The 16,680-nt window shown below is 38.9% G+C and overlaps 1 protein-coding gene across 1 annotated transcript in view; it reads right to left on the bottom strand.

Moving 5' to 3' along the window:
* GRB14 (growth factor receptor bound protein 14) overlaps positions 1-3,682 on the bottom strand; it is a 61,497-nt gene extending 57,815 nt beyond the window's left edge. Inside the window, exons 1-2 of the mRNA XM_058165006.1 lie at positions 3,432-3,682; positions 1,101-1,233 (exon numbers count right to left, since the gene is read on the bottom strand). Of these exons, the coding sequence (XP_058020989.1) occupies positions 1,101-1,233; positions 3,432-3,595 (297 nt within the window). The 5' untranslated portion in view covers positions 3,596-3,682. The remainder of the gene's footprint in view (positions 1-1,100; positions 1,234-3,431) is intronic.
* Between the last annotated feature and the right edge of the window lie 12,998 nt (positions 3,683-16,680).

Genomic DNA, 16,680 nt, shown 5'->3' with positions numbered 1-16,680 from the left:
TATGGTAAAACAAAAAGTTGTGATTTGTTGTTAATGCCTTATTCTACTGTAACAGGGATCGTCAAAATCAATGTTTCTTTTTCTTTTTCTGCCCCTATCCTTTCTCACTTTTCTTTCCCCTTTTCCCTTCTCCCTCACTGTCCTCTTATTTGCATTTGTATTTTGTATTTTATAATACCTTATAACAATAAAAAACTACTGAATATGGTTTGTCAAAAAAAAAACCCTGTTCATAAGACACTTTCAAAAAAAATATTAAATCCAGGATTAGAATTAATATTTACCAATCACCCTTCTCCACCTGCAAATTGATCTTGTTGTAGTAGTATCTGATTTCAATTGCCCTTGTCACATATATAATCATATTTTGGATCATTTCAATTTGCATTGTAACATAACATATAACATAACATCAGAGTTGGAAGGGACCTTGGAGGCCTTCTAGTCCAACCCCCTGCCCAGGCAGGAAACCCTACACCATCTCAGTCAGATGGTTATCCAACATTTTCTTAAAAATTTCCAGTGTTGGAGCATTCACAACTTCTGAAGGCAAGTTGTTCCACTTATTAATTGTTCTAACTGTCAGGAAATTTCTCCTTAGTTCTAAGTTGCTTCTTTCCTTGATCAGTTTCCACCCATTGCTTCTTGTTCTACCCTCAGGTGCTCTGGAGAACAGCCCGACTCCCACTTCTCTGTGGCAGCCCCTGAATTGTATTCATATACATTACTAAAGGTTAGGACAAACATAGGGTAGAGCACAGCTTTATCTCCAGTTTTTCAAATGTGATAAAGCTCAGGCCTTGAGCATCTACTTTGAACAATTTGGTGCAACAATATGGACTCCAGCTTGGGTGTCCATGTTTATGATAAACAAAATGTCTGAATATGGTTATAGAATTAACGTTTCTAGATCACTAACATAAATGATTCTATCTTGAAATAGCTGACAATAAAAGGAGAAAATCCTCGGTTTAATTGCACATATAACACTGTTGAAAGGTTTTGAGGTAAAAGCACTGAATCTGATGGGAACTGAAAAGAATAAATATGTTTCTCTTCATAGTTTGGTTATCAGAATTTTTTTTAAAAAAAATGCTTACCTGTTTTATCCTGGGATTTGCCTTAGGCAACAGGCTGGCTGACAAAACTGATGTAAATGGAGAGATACAAAGTTCAGGAAAAGGATTTGGTATGGATGGCATTTCTGGCATATTAAACTCTGCCTTTTTTGTCCTATATTGAAGAGAGATCATATATTGTTCATATAAATATAATTATCTATATTCAGTTCAAAATTACAAGTAGTAGTTATACATGCAAAAACTGCAACATGTGGAAGTGCACAGACTGTTAAGGAAACTTGAAGTTAAATATTCCTAAACTAAACCAACACTGCTGCTCCATTCTCCCCATTGCTAAAGCACGTTTTGAACTGGAATGATTTCTAGTAACGTTCTTTAATTATGTGGGAAATAATTATTGATCTTGTCTTGTAGCTGTATTCCTCAATTCTTAAAAAAATTACATAGTAAATTGGCTGAAAGCATTTTTTTTTTACTTCCAGATGACTGACTTATTAAGATCACAACTATGCTGCTTATTCTCATAAATTCTTACTTAGAGGTGAATCACACCATGGTTCACATAAGGCCTTCAATTGCAATCTGTCTAGGTTCACTTGAGTAAATCCATTTAAATTCAGTGGGATTTAAAGCTATAGGAGTGTGTATTAAATGCAGAGTCAATCCTAATATGAAAGATCAATAATGTTGACACAATTCAAACTTATACTATATTTCAAAAGTCATTTTAGTAATCTAAACTGTATTGTTCTAGATTTTTTTGCAATGAAGATTTTAGAAAAGTGAAGAAATTCATCTACACATATTAGCACTGGGAACTATCAGCACTATAAATACTGTCTTGGTTCTACTTCATAGTTATTAATTAGCTTCACTTATGTACACAGTGTTTCTGGATACCAACGTACATTTTGCACTATCCAAAAAACCTCCTTGAATGCTCTGAATAAGAAATTTCCTTTAAAGGAATTTTCATAATGCTGCAGAAATATTCAAACTATTTTCTTATATTTAGATATTAATAATCCTAACATTTTGTACAAATATACATTTTTGTTGAGGTTTTTTTTATTTTTTACAATCCTCTAGCAGGATCAAAAATGCAGTACCTATATGCATCATTCTGATAAATCATGATAAAGTCATAAATGGAATAGTGGCATTTCAATTCACTCCAAGAGTTCTCATTTACAAATTCTGCCAATTATTTCCTGTTCATAAAATCTTGATTATAGCAAACAGAGCTCTCAATTATATCAAATTAGGGGTTTTTTTAAATCCAGAGACCATGGCAACAACATGTTCATGACCCACCTTGTATGTGTAAATGGTTAAAAATATTATTTATAGGTCCTTGAAAAACCTATAATTAAAACATATATATATAATACTCTCTTTTGTATAATCTTCCACCGATTGCACAGAAGCACTAAAACCTTTTTCAGCATTACATTTCCATCATCTATTTCAGCTTTTCCCAGCTGGCACCTTCCAGATGCATCTGATTTAAGCTCCCATCACTCACAACCAAGTTGGGGCTTTGGTTATAACATGGCAATACTGAAGACAACCAGGGTATGTAATTGGCCATCTAGAAAAACCATTGTTTGCAACAGAGTGACCTGAGGGATTTCTTTGGATTCTTGCTGTAAGGATGGATGAGGGGGAGGGGGGAGGAGACCTGGCATGTGTGAAGTTTTCTCTGCTGTGTATGTGTTTCTGTGTGTGTGGAGGGAGGGAAAGAAAGAGAGAGAGATGCTTCTCATCAGAACTGCCTTCAACAGGAGCATCAACCTTTAAGCTTCTGCAAACCCAGGGGGCAAAAATGCTCATTCAAGCCTCCGCCCACTTTCTTTTCATTGCAACCCCTGGCTATGCCATTCTTTCTCCTTTCACTCAGCATATCAAGTGTGCAGGCAAATCCAAAAGTACCGAACTATCCTAAAACTCTTCTTCGGACAGTTTTGTTGCCTTACTAAAAAAAGAAGATACTCTTTTGTTTTATAAAAGCACACCTCTCTGATCACTTCCAATAGAGAGTTGGGATGGTCCCCATCCAAACCTTTGGCCCAGAACTAGCGCCTCTGGGAACTGCCCCGCCCCGCACCACTAAAACCCTCCAAAGCAACCTGGCCAGTATCCTCTTTGGGGAAAGCTTGGTCCCTGCAGCGTTTCCTATTCCCCTCTACAATTTTTATCCTGAGGTACACTGTCTCTGAACATGGAGGATTCATTGGGTTATCCAGCTCTCCCCCGACATGCTTGGCAGACACCCACCCACCCACCCCCGGCCTTCTTCTTTCTTTCCCTCCTCTTCCTCCCCTTTGCCTTGCAAACGGAAAGGCTTACCTGTCCTCTCGGGCGAGCTGGGCCGAGATCCCCGGAGCCGACGGAGTCACCCAGGCGATTTCTCCCACGCTGCTCCCACCCTCGCTCCTCGCAGAGCAGAGTCTTCGACGCTCGGCTGCCACCCCGCCCGCCTGGCTCTGCAAACCGGGCAGAGAAGCGGCCATCCTCGTCCGCGCCGGCTGCGGGGCTTTAAAGGCACATCCCCTCTCGCGGGCAGCAGCGATCACGGGGCCGCAGAGCCCCAGCCAGCCAGCCAGGCACACACCTTCTCTTTCACCCGGCTTGCCCGGCCCCACGTGCGGCGTTTAGCGAGAAGGGGAGGAGCCGAAGGGAAAGCCGTCAAGGTAACTCCGGGCGGGCATTCCCCCGGAGGGCGGGCGTTGAGAAGCGGGGAACCGGCGGAGGCGGGTAAAAGAGGGCTTGGCCGGCTCCCATGGCGGGGGCTTCCACATCCACGTTCGTCCCATCCTCTTCCCAAATGCTGCCGGGCGAGAGGTGGCCTTCTCAGGGAGGCCGATCGGCGATGCGCAGTCCCCCCCCCCACCTCCATCGACCCCGTGGAAGCCCGCTTCGGCTTCCCTCTCAGCTCTTGACTCTTCTTGCCTTTGCAGTACTTTGATTTCCCACCCACCACCCACCCCGGTATTGTCTGAATGCTGGCTTTTAAAAGTGGGAGAATGATTCACGCGTGTGGCAGAGCCAAATAATACCCTGGGATAGGAAAGCCCGGGTTTATCTCCACAGAGTGGGCTAAGGAGGAAAAAAATGAGAGGGACCCCCCCCCCTCTGAACATGCTTTGCTCTGAACTCTTCTTCGCATAAATAAAAATATTTCAGAATGTAAACTTGAGTGGATTTTTTTTTTAAGGGGGGGGGGAAACCTGGTGGCACAGCACTGCATAATAAAGTTACTTTGAATAGATGGAACTTTTGAATAATGCCCTGTTGTTGTTGTTTTTTTTCAAATCTGCAGAACTGGTCATCTTTTCTGGTAAAGAAAAGAAAGGGGGAAAGGGTTTGGTTTTGTTTGTGTACAGTTAAATCTGTTTTCGGTCATGCTTGACACACAACCTGGCACTTTACTTGCGACAATGTGGAAGTGGTTTTGCCACTGCTTCCATTAAAAAAGAATCTTCTAGTAATCTATAGGCCTAGGGATTTCTGATCTGTGTTTGTAGTCATGTCTGGTCCCACTGAGCTTTTTGAGACTAGCCATAGTTTACTTTAAACTCCTCCTTCAAATTTGTCCTACAGTTCTGTAGTATTAGATGATTCTCATTGATTCTCACCTTTTCCATGACAAATTCTACTAGCTGTACGTGAAAACATACCTCTGCTACAAGCTGGATGATTACTTCCTATTAAGCCATGATTTGCTTAAGCAGAGTTTATTAAATGAGTTGAGATTAGCACAAGTAAATTCAAACCAAAAACCAACATGGCTTAGTGATTTGGAAATGTGAATCTAGCATTATCCTACAGAAGCCACTAAACTTTAGGAAAAAGCTGAGCTTGGGATCCCAGGGAGCTTTCAGTCTTAATGTACATAAGTGTTTTTCAAACTTGGAGATTTTAAGCATGATGGTTGAGGAATTCTGGGAGTTGAAGTCCACAATCGTAAAGTTTGAAAACATTGGTTTAGGGCAGTGATGGTGAACCTTTTAGGCATAGAGTGCCCAAACCGGAAGGCATGTGTGCCAGAGTGCCGTAAACTCAACGACTAGCTGGCTGGCATGCATGCGCGCCTTGGAAACCCGACAACCAGCTGGCTGAGCTGGGGTGATGGCATGTGTGCCCACAGAGAGGGCTCTGCATGCCACCTCTGGCATGCGTGCCATAGGTTCGCCATCACGGGTTAGGTAAAGGGAGTAGAGACCGATCTGTGGCGTGATTTGTGTGCAGTGGAGGATTTGTTATAAACAGCCATCAAAAGGACCATCCATGATTTTAAACCATCTTCTTTTGTTGCCATGACTGCATTTTTTGTGGTTTTGACTTGAATACAGTACTTTCGTAACTCAAACCTATTCAAAACCCAACAGTTTATTTGTACAAAATGATACGCCAAAGTCAGCTGAACATGTGCAAACTATTTATTTAAAAGACTTATACAACATGCCATAACCTTTGATGGGCTTACCCAGCCTGCTAAACCATGGCTAATCCACCATAAGAGGTAGGGTTTGCTGACAACACTAAGGCAAACTAGCATGTAATATGAATTATGCTAAGGTTTTTTTTTTAATTTGCATTTATATCCCGCCCTTCTCCGAAGACTCAGGGCGGCTTACACTATGTTAGCAATAGTCTTCATCCTATTTGTATATTTATATACAAAGTCAACTTATTGCCCCCAACAATCTGGGTCCTCATTTTACCTACCTTATAAAGGATGGAAGGCTGAGTCAACCTTGACTCAGAAGTGTTGATTAAAACACTTGGTTAAGTTCATCTATGTCAAACCCCAAATGATGGTTTGTAGACCATAATGACAGCGTTACACCATGATTTAAACAGCCATATTATACCTTAGTACAATATGTGAGACCTCTTTCTGAGTCAGACCATTGGCCCATTTACCCTAATATTTTTGCTACTTCCAATTCAGCAAGGTTTCGTGCTTAACTGGAAATGCCTGGAATATGTTTTATGGAAAGCCAAGCTCTGGCCTCTGCTCTGAGCTAGTTCCATGTTAATTTAACATTTGGTAGTCAAGAAGCATATTTTCCAGAAGTTCTAATTAAATTTAATCATAGGAACTTTAGTATTTAATTATTTTCCATGAGATAATCCAAATTCTCAACTGTGAATATTGCAGCCCTTAGGTTTGTTACAAGAAGATTAAAATAGGATTTATCTATCAAATGTAAAGTTATTGCTACTGTTTGGCTATGCCACATAGGAATGTGTTAATTGTAGGATTGTAGCTACTCAGGGATAGGCAACAATAGTTTCCAGGTGTTTTCTACATTATTAATTGCTAGGAGGCACAACTGTCCTAGCCCTGGCAAGTAATTCTGAAACTTTTAATATTGAAAAATGTCCCGTGGCTTGATATTCCCCTTTTCTATGAACTGCGTCATCCCAAATTCAGGTTCCATGTGATCTGAAAAATAAGCAACGTCTCTATCTCCTGAATGAGATTTTATAATTGCCAGCTTTGCCGACCCATCAAGATTCACCTTCTATAAGAAAGCAGGACCAAGTTTTCAGGATTCTGACTGAAATGAGGGTTTTGGTCCTTGGCTGCTTGTTCAAAAAAAAAATCAAGCTAAGAGGACTGAGGAGAGTCACTGAGGAGAACCCTAGCAGAGCCCTCTGCCTGTACATTTTCAGGATCAACAGTAAAACACTGATTACCATCACATTAATTTATGCCTAAAGCAAATATTGTTTGGCATTAAAAATGTTCAAGAACAACAAATCAGGAAATCAAGTAAACCACGATCAGACAAGGGAAAAACCTACTGATTCTCTAGTGTACCTCCTCTTATTTCAAGAAAGAATCCAGTCAACAATTTGCTTCTTTGTGATTAGTTGAAAAGGCCAAAGGGCATTCGCATGGCTTTTAAGACTTATTCTACAGCTGTGCTGATTGCCTTATAACAATAGAAGTTGTTGAGCCAAAGATGGTGCTTGTCCAAGCCCCTCAGACTGAAAAGGGAAGAATGGCCAGATGGTAAAGTTGCCACAAGAGCTGCTAAAGATTTCAAACTGAATCATGCGCCTTGGGGAATCGGATGCATGTCAGAAGCCATCCTCCTACATTCAGGATATTTTTTTTAAAGGTAGATTTAAATTTACCATTTAAATAACAAGATTGGAATGGAGTTTAATAGAGACTACTTCACAATTAATCACAGTATTTAACATCTTCTACCCTTTATAGTCTGAAGGTGATTTTCTGAGAAGGGAGCTTTGGGCCCCCTGCTGAAGGCTTTGGGGTGGATTATGTTATAAGACTTTAGGTACAGAGATGCGTCTTTTTTGTACATCACCATAATAGTGCATTATTATTTTCCATATCAAACGTTAACAGTTCTAATTGACGGTGAGAAATGCAATGTTTTCCGACGTCAAACTGGCCATCTGAGAAGGTATCTTAGCAAACAGCATCAAAATAAATATATCCTGTAAACTGAGTCCAACCAGTTACATATTTAGATCTTGAAAAAGATAAAAACTATCCACATGATCCATGAGATAGGCAGGTAACTCTAGAGAGACAGGAAGCATGAGAGTGAGATTTTTTATTTGTTGCTTCCCGATGTGCTTTCACTTCTATAGCAGAATTTAGATATTCTTGATGCTGAATCTTTTGTGGGAAGAAGATTTGCATTCGAGAGAATACTTAGAAAGTGAAGGAACACACATCTGGACAAGTATGGACCTGAGACGCCAAAGGCTTATGATTGGTAAAGAACTTTAGTAGCTTTGTATATACAAGATCTCACCTGCGAAAAAGAGAATCAAAATAACGAGAAAAATTCTGGGAGAGATTTGGAAAAGAGGAACATCATCAAAGTAGTTTTGCGCCTCTCGTTCTTTTTCATGGGTCTGGAAGCTCCCTAAAAACCTCACAGTAATCTTTTAGCAGAAGAGTTGCTCAAAACTGGCAGCACATTTTCCTATAAAATTGGGCAACTGTGATGATCAGGTCAAAAGAGTCAAGATGGCAGCTACGAACCTTAATTTTTATATGCAGTGGTGGCCACCATCTTGATGTTTTTTACACACATATTCCTGATGACATCTGCAATATAAACCTTGCATAAATTAAATACCTTTGTGAAAAGCAACACAACCCCCACCCCAATCTCTGGAATAAAAAACATGGGGAGAGGAGCTGTCCAGAACGCCTGGTTTTTCCTGGTTGCTGAGACTACACCTACATTCCACCAAAGATCATGCATTATAGCTTCAAAAACAGGAAATGCATGGAAAATGTTGACATAGAAAAATATGGGAGATTTACATCGTTCTCATTTATTTTTATAGGAGAGTGTGATTGTGAAAGAACAAGAAGCACACAACCCCTTTTCTCTCTGAGTTGGTAACGTTGTTTTGGAAGCTAAGCCCAGATTTCAAGTTCTTCGTTCCCTCTCAGCCAGGCTTTCTAGAGCTATGATTCTCCATCGGTCCTCCACTTCTCAGCCATCCAGCCAGCTGAAGAATGAAAGGAGTTCTGATGGAAGCAGGGGGTAGTGCTGCAATCAAGGAATGGACCATGAAGATGGTAGAACTTGCGGAAAAGACTAATGTGACTTGTTTTATTAGAAAAGGAACAACCACTTTTATAAAAGACTGGAAAACCTTTATGGACTTTTTGCTGAAAATGGATAAAAATGAACTAGTGATTTCTGGATTTACCAATTAAAACGATGTATATGGGGGGAAGGTGACTGTTATATAATATGAAGGGGAGTGAAATGGTATCTGTTAGAATAGAATAGAATAGAATAGAATAGAATAGAATAGAATAGAATAGAATAGAATAGAATAGAATAGAATAGAATTTATTGACCAAGTGTGATTGGACACACAAGGAATTTGTCTTGGTGCATATGCTCTCAGTGTACATAAAAGAAAAGATACCTTCATCAAGGTACAACATTTACAACACAAATGATGGTCAATATATCAATATAAATCATAAGTATTGCCAGCAACAAAGTTACAGTCATACAGTCATAAGTGGAAAGAGATTGGTGATGGGAACGATGAGAAGATTAATAGTAGTGCAGATTTAGTAAATAGTTTGACAGTGTTGAGGGAATTATTTGTTTAGCAGAGTGATGGCCTTCGGGAAAAAACTGTTCTTGTGTCTAGTTGTTCTGGTGTGCAGTGCTCTATAGCGTCGTTTTGAGGGTAGGAGTTGAAACAGTTTATGTCCAGGATGCGAGGTGTCTGTAAATATTTTCAGGGCCCTCTTCTTGATTCGTGCAGTATACAGGTCCTCAATGGAAGGCAGGTTGGTAGCAATTATTTTTTCTGCAGTTCTAATTATCCTCTGAAGTCTGTGTCTTTCTTGTTGGGTTGCAGAACCGAACCAGACAGTTATAGAGGTGCAAATGACAGACTCAATAATTCCTCTGTAGAACTGGATCAGCAGCTCCTGTTATGTTTATAGCTACTGTAAAAAGATTACAAATCACTTCTTTATCTCCCTCTCCCCTTTTCTTTACTTTCAATATTTTTTCTTTCTTTCCTAAGTCTATATTTTTGTTTATCCTTTAACATAGTGTGTGTGTGTGTGTGTGTGTGTGTGTATTTCAGAAAAGAAATAGAGGGGTGGTGTTGGCCCTTATATATGGGCAGAAGTATGAAAGGATTGCATCCATGGGAAAAAGTTGGAGCAGCTGGAGAAAGACAGAGGGGAAAACTAGAAAGAAGAAAAGCAGAGGCAGCTACGAGCAGCCAAATGAAAGAGGGGGGGGGGAGTTGCCAAGAATCGAAAAGCCAGAGTGGGGCAGAGTGACTCATCCAGCAGATGCAGCCACAAAAGAAACCTGCAGGTAGAGAAGCAGATCGATGGCAACCCACTGGTAGAAGAAAAGGCGGTGGGGGGGAAAAGGCAGGTCTGGAATAAAAGTTAATAGCTGAAGTGAACTCAGCAGCTTTTAAAAAGTCACCAATTTGGAGGGATTCTGCAATCAGTTGCAGCTGATTGGGTTTCCCAATGAAAAGTTGGAAAGGGAAAGGAATATAAGTATCCATATGCAAGGCTGAAGACTGCGAATAAGCAATCTAGATAACAGAACTTTATTTATTATGACCTGTACTGATTAGTAGTACAAATCACACTATTGCAGTCATACAAAAGGCATGAGGATTGGGGAGTGCACATGCCACAGGCATAGGAGCAGGGCAAAGTTAGAAGAAAGGTTATTGTTGTAATGACATAGCTTTACCTGTGAAATGGTTCAACAATAAAACAACCTTGCATGGGGCAAACAATCCTGTTTCTGTCTATGGCTACGCCATCCTGGAACAGCTGTGAGACAAGCAGGTACTGATCAAGAAAAGCATGCACCCTCTTAGATTGATTAACTGACTCAGTATAGTAGTGAAAGGTAGTGTCTTGCAAAGACAGATGTGTACTCATGCCCAACAAGATTAACTTGAAATGTTTCTTTTTCCTCTATACCTGTTGGTCCAGCAGAACTGATGAGCACCAATATTTACAAGCAGTGTTTTGTTGTTGTTGTTGTTGCAGAATGTACATCTGCTTTGGAGATCTCCTTACATTTCTATATCTGTCTATATTAGATTCTTGGTATCATGCCCTCTGACTGGGTGAAATGGTCCATCATTGGGCAACAAGATACCTCAAATAGTCCAAAAACTGAGACCCATGACTCCCATGGGAATGAAATTTGGGAAAGTTGTACTTTCTTCAGTGCTACTGAGTGATGCTACATTGCTGGCCTATTGCTGGTCTCAAATGATCTTCATTTCAGTAACAGTTGCCCAGCCAGTCTTGCAATCCCTTGCTCCATCCCTCACCCAGCAGCAAAGAATTAATGTGGGTCGAATAGAATAGAATAGAATAGAATAGAATAGAATAGAATAGAATAGAATAGAATAGAATAGAATAGAATAGAATTTTTATTGGCCAAGTGTGATTGGACACACAAGGAATTTGTCTTGGTGCATATGCTCTCAGTGTACATAAAAGAAAAGATACCTTCATCAAGGTACAACTTCCAATAACTTTAAGGTGCAGGAAGAAAGGCTTGGATATTTTTATTGCATTAAGTGCCCGTTCTCTGGCACAGAAAAATGCAGATAGAAGGCTGACCGTGTTTTTGAATTTGGGTCTTTCTGGAGCCAGTCTGATACCCTAACTCAGTTTTTGTCAACCAACTCCCAGAATTTCTAGCCAGCTGTGCTGACAGGGGAGTTCTGGGAGCTGAAGTCCACACATCTAAAAGTTGCTAAGGTTGAAAAACATTGATTTTGTTCTCAGGATCCCCTTACTACTTAAAAAAATTATTGTATGGAGAACTCCAAAAGAACTTGTATGAGTTGTGTTTACCAGTATTTAACATATTTAAAATTTTAATTGACGTTTTCATGGAATATTGAATCATATCAAAATAATATTAAACCATTAGATATTAACAAACACTCATGAAAAAATATATTTTAACAAATAAAACATAATGAGAAGACTGACACTGTTTTTAAATTTTAAATACATCTTTAATATCTGGAAATTAGTTTTGATTTTGTGGCCCCTGAGATGTTTTGGGGATCCTAAGACCACACTTAAGGAAACACTGATTAGAGGAAGCACAATCTAGAATGAGTAGCCTTGACTTATGGAATTTTTGCATGACTATGGAGTTGAAGGGCAAGGCACTAAAGGCAAGATTGATGGAACTGCAGCACTCCCCAAATACGTTAAATGCTTCAACATTGATCTAGAAGTAAAATAATATGTGATACCTCTTTGATTAGATAAAGATATAAGGTATGTTTGTGATAATGTTAGCGGTAAGTTAATTATTTGCAACATGTTAGATTTTATGCAAACACTGATAGTAAAGTAAGAGATAATTTGTGGTTTGGTTGCAAGGAATGAAAGTTTATAAAGAGAAAAAAGGTGTTTGCGTATAAGAACCCACGGCTCTTGTTATATGGAAGTGAGAATTGGCTCTGTCAGGTTATACATAAAATTAAGTGGAAATGGTTTACTTAAAAGTAGCATGTGTAGTAAAACACAAGAGATAGGGTTAATAATGAAGGGGGGGGGGTTGAATGAATGTGGACAGAATAAGAGAGTGACTAGATATACCGTAGTTTGGGATGATTTGGTTGTATGGAGAAAATGAATTAATTGCAAAACAAATAAATGAAATAGTCAACCAATGGAGAGGAAGTGAAAAGCTGAAACTTCAACCTTAAATTGTCTTCTGTGGACCTCATCCCATTCCTAAGCGGTCTATAAAGGGCATGCATAAGTGCACCAGCGTGCCTACCGTCCCTGTCTTACTGTCCCCATTTATTTTTACTCATTTCCTATGTTCATATCCATGTTTATACTTGTAACTGTTATCTTGTACATGTTTGACAAATAAATAAAATAAAATGAACAAAAGTCATGGGCAATTGCTAAAATCTTTAAAAAGGGCAAGATGAAAAGTTTAAGGAACAAAAGACAATGTAATTAGTGACTTATGGTAGAAGCAAGAAAAGTAAAAGTACAATGAATGATGTTGCTGTTAATTGATTTCCAGCTATATTTCCTGATCACATCTTTCATTTCTGCAGCTTACTAATTCTTGCAGCTTTTCTGTGCTCTTCATAATGTTGCTTACCTTAAAAGGGAATAGCTGCATGTAAGTGTATATGTTTACAAATGCTATTTTTTGTCACTTCCTCATGATCAACATCTCGTTAATGAATAAATGCAATTTGATAAGATGTCAGTGATCAGAGACAGTAAATTATTTGGGGGAACTTCGCACTCTTGTGTGATTCACATCCTTGAAAATGTCCTCATTGTAAAAGCATTTAATGTAGTGTGAGCTACATCTATGAGAAGACAATCCAAATTTAGGTTTAGTGAATTGAGCAGTTCTCGTTTCTTTCAGAAATGTGTCAAAAATGAAAAAAGCAAATCCCTGACCTATTTTGTGCTCTTTGTGCTGACAACCATGAAATTTGTGCTCTTCTCAATTTGCTTTGTTCCCATACACACCTTACGAACTATAACATTTGTCTGAAATGTGGTCCCCACACAGCTTCTCAGGGCTTTGAGAGCCAAAATGCAGGCTAGTCCTCCTCCATAGATCTCTGTTCCAAAGCCTCATCCACTATGGCTGCTTCTCTCTACCTACTGTTAAGAGCTGTCAGTTAGGGTCATCCCTATTGTAGAGTACAAATACAAATATTACTACTAGAAACAACCTGGGTCTATGACAATTTCCTGTGGCCAATTTGCCACGATCAACTCACCATGGCCAACTCACTGCGGGACAAAAGTTATTTCAATATCAAAGAAATGGTGGAATAGAAAGTATGCAAAAGGAGAGACAGAATGAAAATTAAAATAATTATTTATTTTAAATAATTAATTAGAATTGTTAAATTGTCCCACGGCAAGTTGGCTGCAGCAAATTGGTTGTAGCAAGTTGTCCCATTCCTAACAACTGAAGCATCTCATGCAATTAATTACCAAAACATTTCACCTGTTTTTAAAATTTTAAAATATAGAAGTATTCTGCCTCGTTGAGTATTTATGTTGAATACTATAAGATGAAAATAGGCCAGCTTTGAAAGAAGAGATTTTTTTTTAAAAAAGGTATCGAGTAAGTTAATCAGCTAATAACTTAAAACAAAACAATTGATTTATGCTTTGCGCTGAAGGAAATTCATACATACACTATAAATTAGCCATATTTGGACTAGCAGATTAGTTATGGTTTCATTGCCTTCGGAATTATGGTTCCAGAAAACTTCAGTCTCTGCAAGGGGAAAACATCAAATTTCATGGTCAGCTCTAAGGTAGCCAATTGTTCTTGCCAAACAGCCTGTAGCTCAAAACAAGTTACAACAGGTTTTCCATTACAGCACAACCACTTTTTGAAATCAATTATCTTTCTTCTTTAGAGTGCAGTTTTCCATTTGTTTTATCAGTGTGTGTAAACTCACTGCAAAACAACTCAAGCCCTCCCTTCTTTTCCCACCAAGGTAGGCAACTGGAGACATCTCTCTATTATTTCTCCATTCAGAAATGAAATGAAAACCCACAGGAATCATGCCACAAGAAGGTCAAGCAATCCAGTATCTCTGTCGGTGGCAATTAAATTATAGCCGTGAGAACTTCGGAACCATTTGGCAAAGTGGCATTTCTTCGCCGACGGTTGAAATTTAACATCTTTTCTGTCTGCAGCCAGTCCTGGGTTTGCCAGAGTGAGCGCCACCACTTACATTTACGGTAAAACTCACGGCAACTGATTTCTGATTGAAGAGGTTGGGGTCAGGCTCTAAATTACAGAGTGTAATTAGAGATTGGCTTTTTAAGTTCATGAGTTACAACAACTTGAGTAAAAAGCTCCTAGTTACCTCCCACCCCCTGCCTTCCTCCCAGCATTTTCAATAAGAGAAAGTTCATTCCAAAACAACAAAGTGCCATAGCAATGGATAGTTCACATAGAACACTCCTTTTCATCCAGTTGGACAATTACAACAATTTTGTCTACTCTGACCAGCATTATTTCTCAGGTTCTTTGACACGGCAGGGTTTTTTTCCCCTTCACCTTAAGAGAATTTTTACAGAAGGTACTAAATATACTGTATAATAAATGGAGAATCTTGATTCACTTGTACAGTTTCCAAACCAATAGGCTGTTGGAGAGAAATTATGGAAAGGAACTTGGGGCTCTGTCCAAATGGAATGAAATGGGACCAAATCTGGTGTGAAGCGAGAAGCTGGGAAAAGGTTTTGGAAATAGGTTGGATCAAGCTACGAGCTATGGAGAAAAAACAAACAAACAGAAAAATGTTTTCCAGCATCTTCCTGTGGGAGAGGCAGCTGAGAATGTGTTGACTTCTCCATTATAAGCCTTCTTTCTCCTGGTGACCTGGAGATATAATGGAAAAGTCAGCAGACCACTCCTTGGGCTTCAAGCATGTGCAGATGGATCAGAGGGGGTGAAAACAGAAATACAAAGTCCCTGGAGGTCACACATCTGAATTTAGTAAATGTACACATTACATTACTCTCTACAAAGAAAGATCAAATGCCTTGTAGAGCCACTGCTGGTAAAGGGTTGGAAACAATTCTGGATGCCATGTTCTTTCATTCTTAAAACAGTATTTTCATTTTCTATTTTCTAAGATGATCTAGGAAGACAGTACATTTGGTAACAAATGCCTATCATCCAGTTGCATTTTCTTCAGCATATATTTTTTCACTGAATTGCAGTTAGTATATTTAAATAGTATAAAACTGTGACCATCGCTTTTCATTAAGCTAGTAAGTGGCCTTCTTGGATACTGTAACTTCCCTCCATCACCCCATCTTTCTAGGCACATCTAAAATCCAATGCAGAGTGTCCCCCATCTCTTGACCAGGGATCAAGAGAATGATGGCAGAAGGTGAGACAATCTGTTCTGCTGGTAGACGCTGCTTGAGTGTTGTTTCCCCCAACACTTTGAGATTTGATGAGATATAATTTGTCCCCTTCCCTGGATGTCTTCCCTCTGTTCCTTGGGAGGCAATCCTGATGTCACACTTTGGCTTTGAACAACTCAGGATCTGAATCGGGAGGAATCAGATAAAGTCAAGAGATGCCCAAGCTGAAGCAAATCAATTGGTAAAACCATTGAATCTTGTTTGGAACTGCAGAAACTGACAAAACAGATTCCAGATTCCAGTCCATGTAATTGCAAAAATGAATACATTTCTTTCAAGCTTTCTGTGTAAGAAAATGATCGGATGTGTTATGTTAAAAATCCTAGTGGCTTTACCAGATATTTATAGTCAGGGCTTTGCCAGTGTTCTTTGCCAGTTCTCTCTGTGGAGCAAGACAAATAGGCTCTATTGATTTTTTTTCATTATCTCTAACTTCTACAATTATGAAATTTTAAAGCCCATGTTTTCTAATAACTTTCATCTAATTGTAAACTTTGCTTTCCAAAGAGGTGGTCCTACCACTAAATTGCTTGGAATTTCCATGACAATAAAAGTCCTTATACTGTAATACTGTGACATTTTAAAATTCTGTAGGCAATTGGTTTTCATTGTTTTATATGTCTCCTATTCTGAACTGTTTGGCTGTGTTTTCATGACATCCAATTTAAATATTTATTTGAACCCTATGTCCATATTCTAAAGCTTTCTAATTTTATTCCTTTGTTACTTCTTCTGTTCTTGGAAAAACGAGTAGATAAAGCTAGATGAAAGCAGGAGTTAGTATGCATTTATATAATGGAGAGATGGATAGACAGAATCTGCATCCATCTGGTGATTGTATTTACATGCTTTAACTATACAACTGGATTGTTTCTCCTGTTCTTTTAGATCTGTATTCTTAGCAGATTTGATCATCCTAAATTGCTTTCCTTCTGTAGTTGCTCAGATACCATGACAGAAGATGATGAAAAAACTAGTGTGATACCATTGGATCATTGGATGGGGTGTTTTGTATGTTATAGTTTGTAAAAGTATTAGTATATATCTTCCAGCATTCTACAGTTAATTCTGAAACTCATTTTAGATGTATATATAAAGAGCACT

Source organism: Ahaetulla prasina, chromosome 1, assembly GCF_028640845.1.
Source record: "Ahaetulla prasina isolate Xishuangbanna chromosome 1, ASM2864084v1, whole genome shotgun sequence".
Lineage (NCBI taxonomy): Eukaryota > Metazoa > Chordata > Lepidosauria > Squamata > Colubridae > Ahaetulla > Ahaetulla prasina.
Note: the sequence above shows the minus strand (reverse complement) of the source record. Positions and strands in the feature narration are given on the sequence as shown.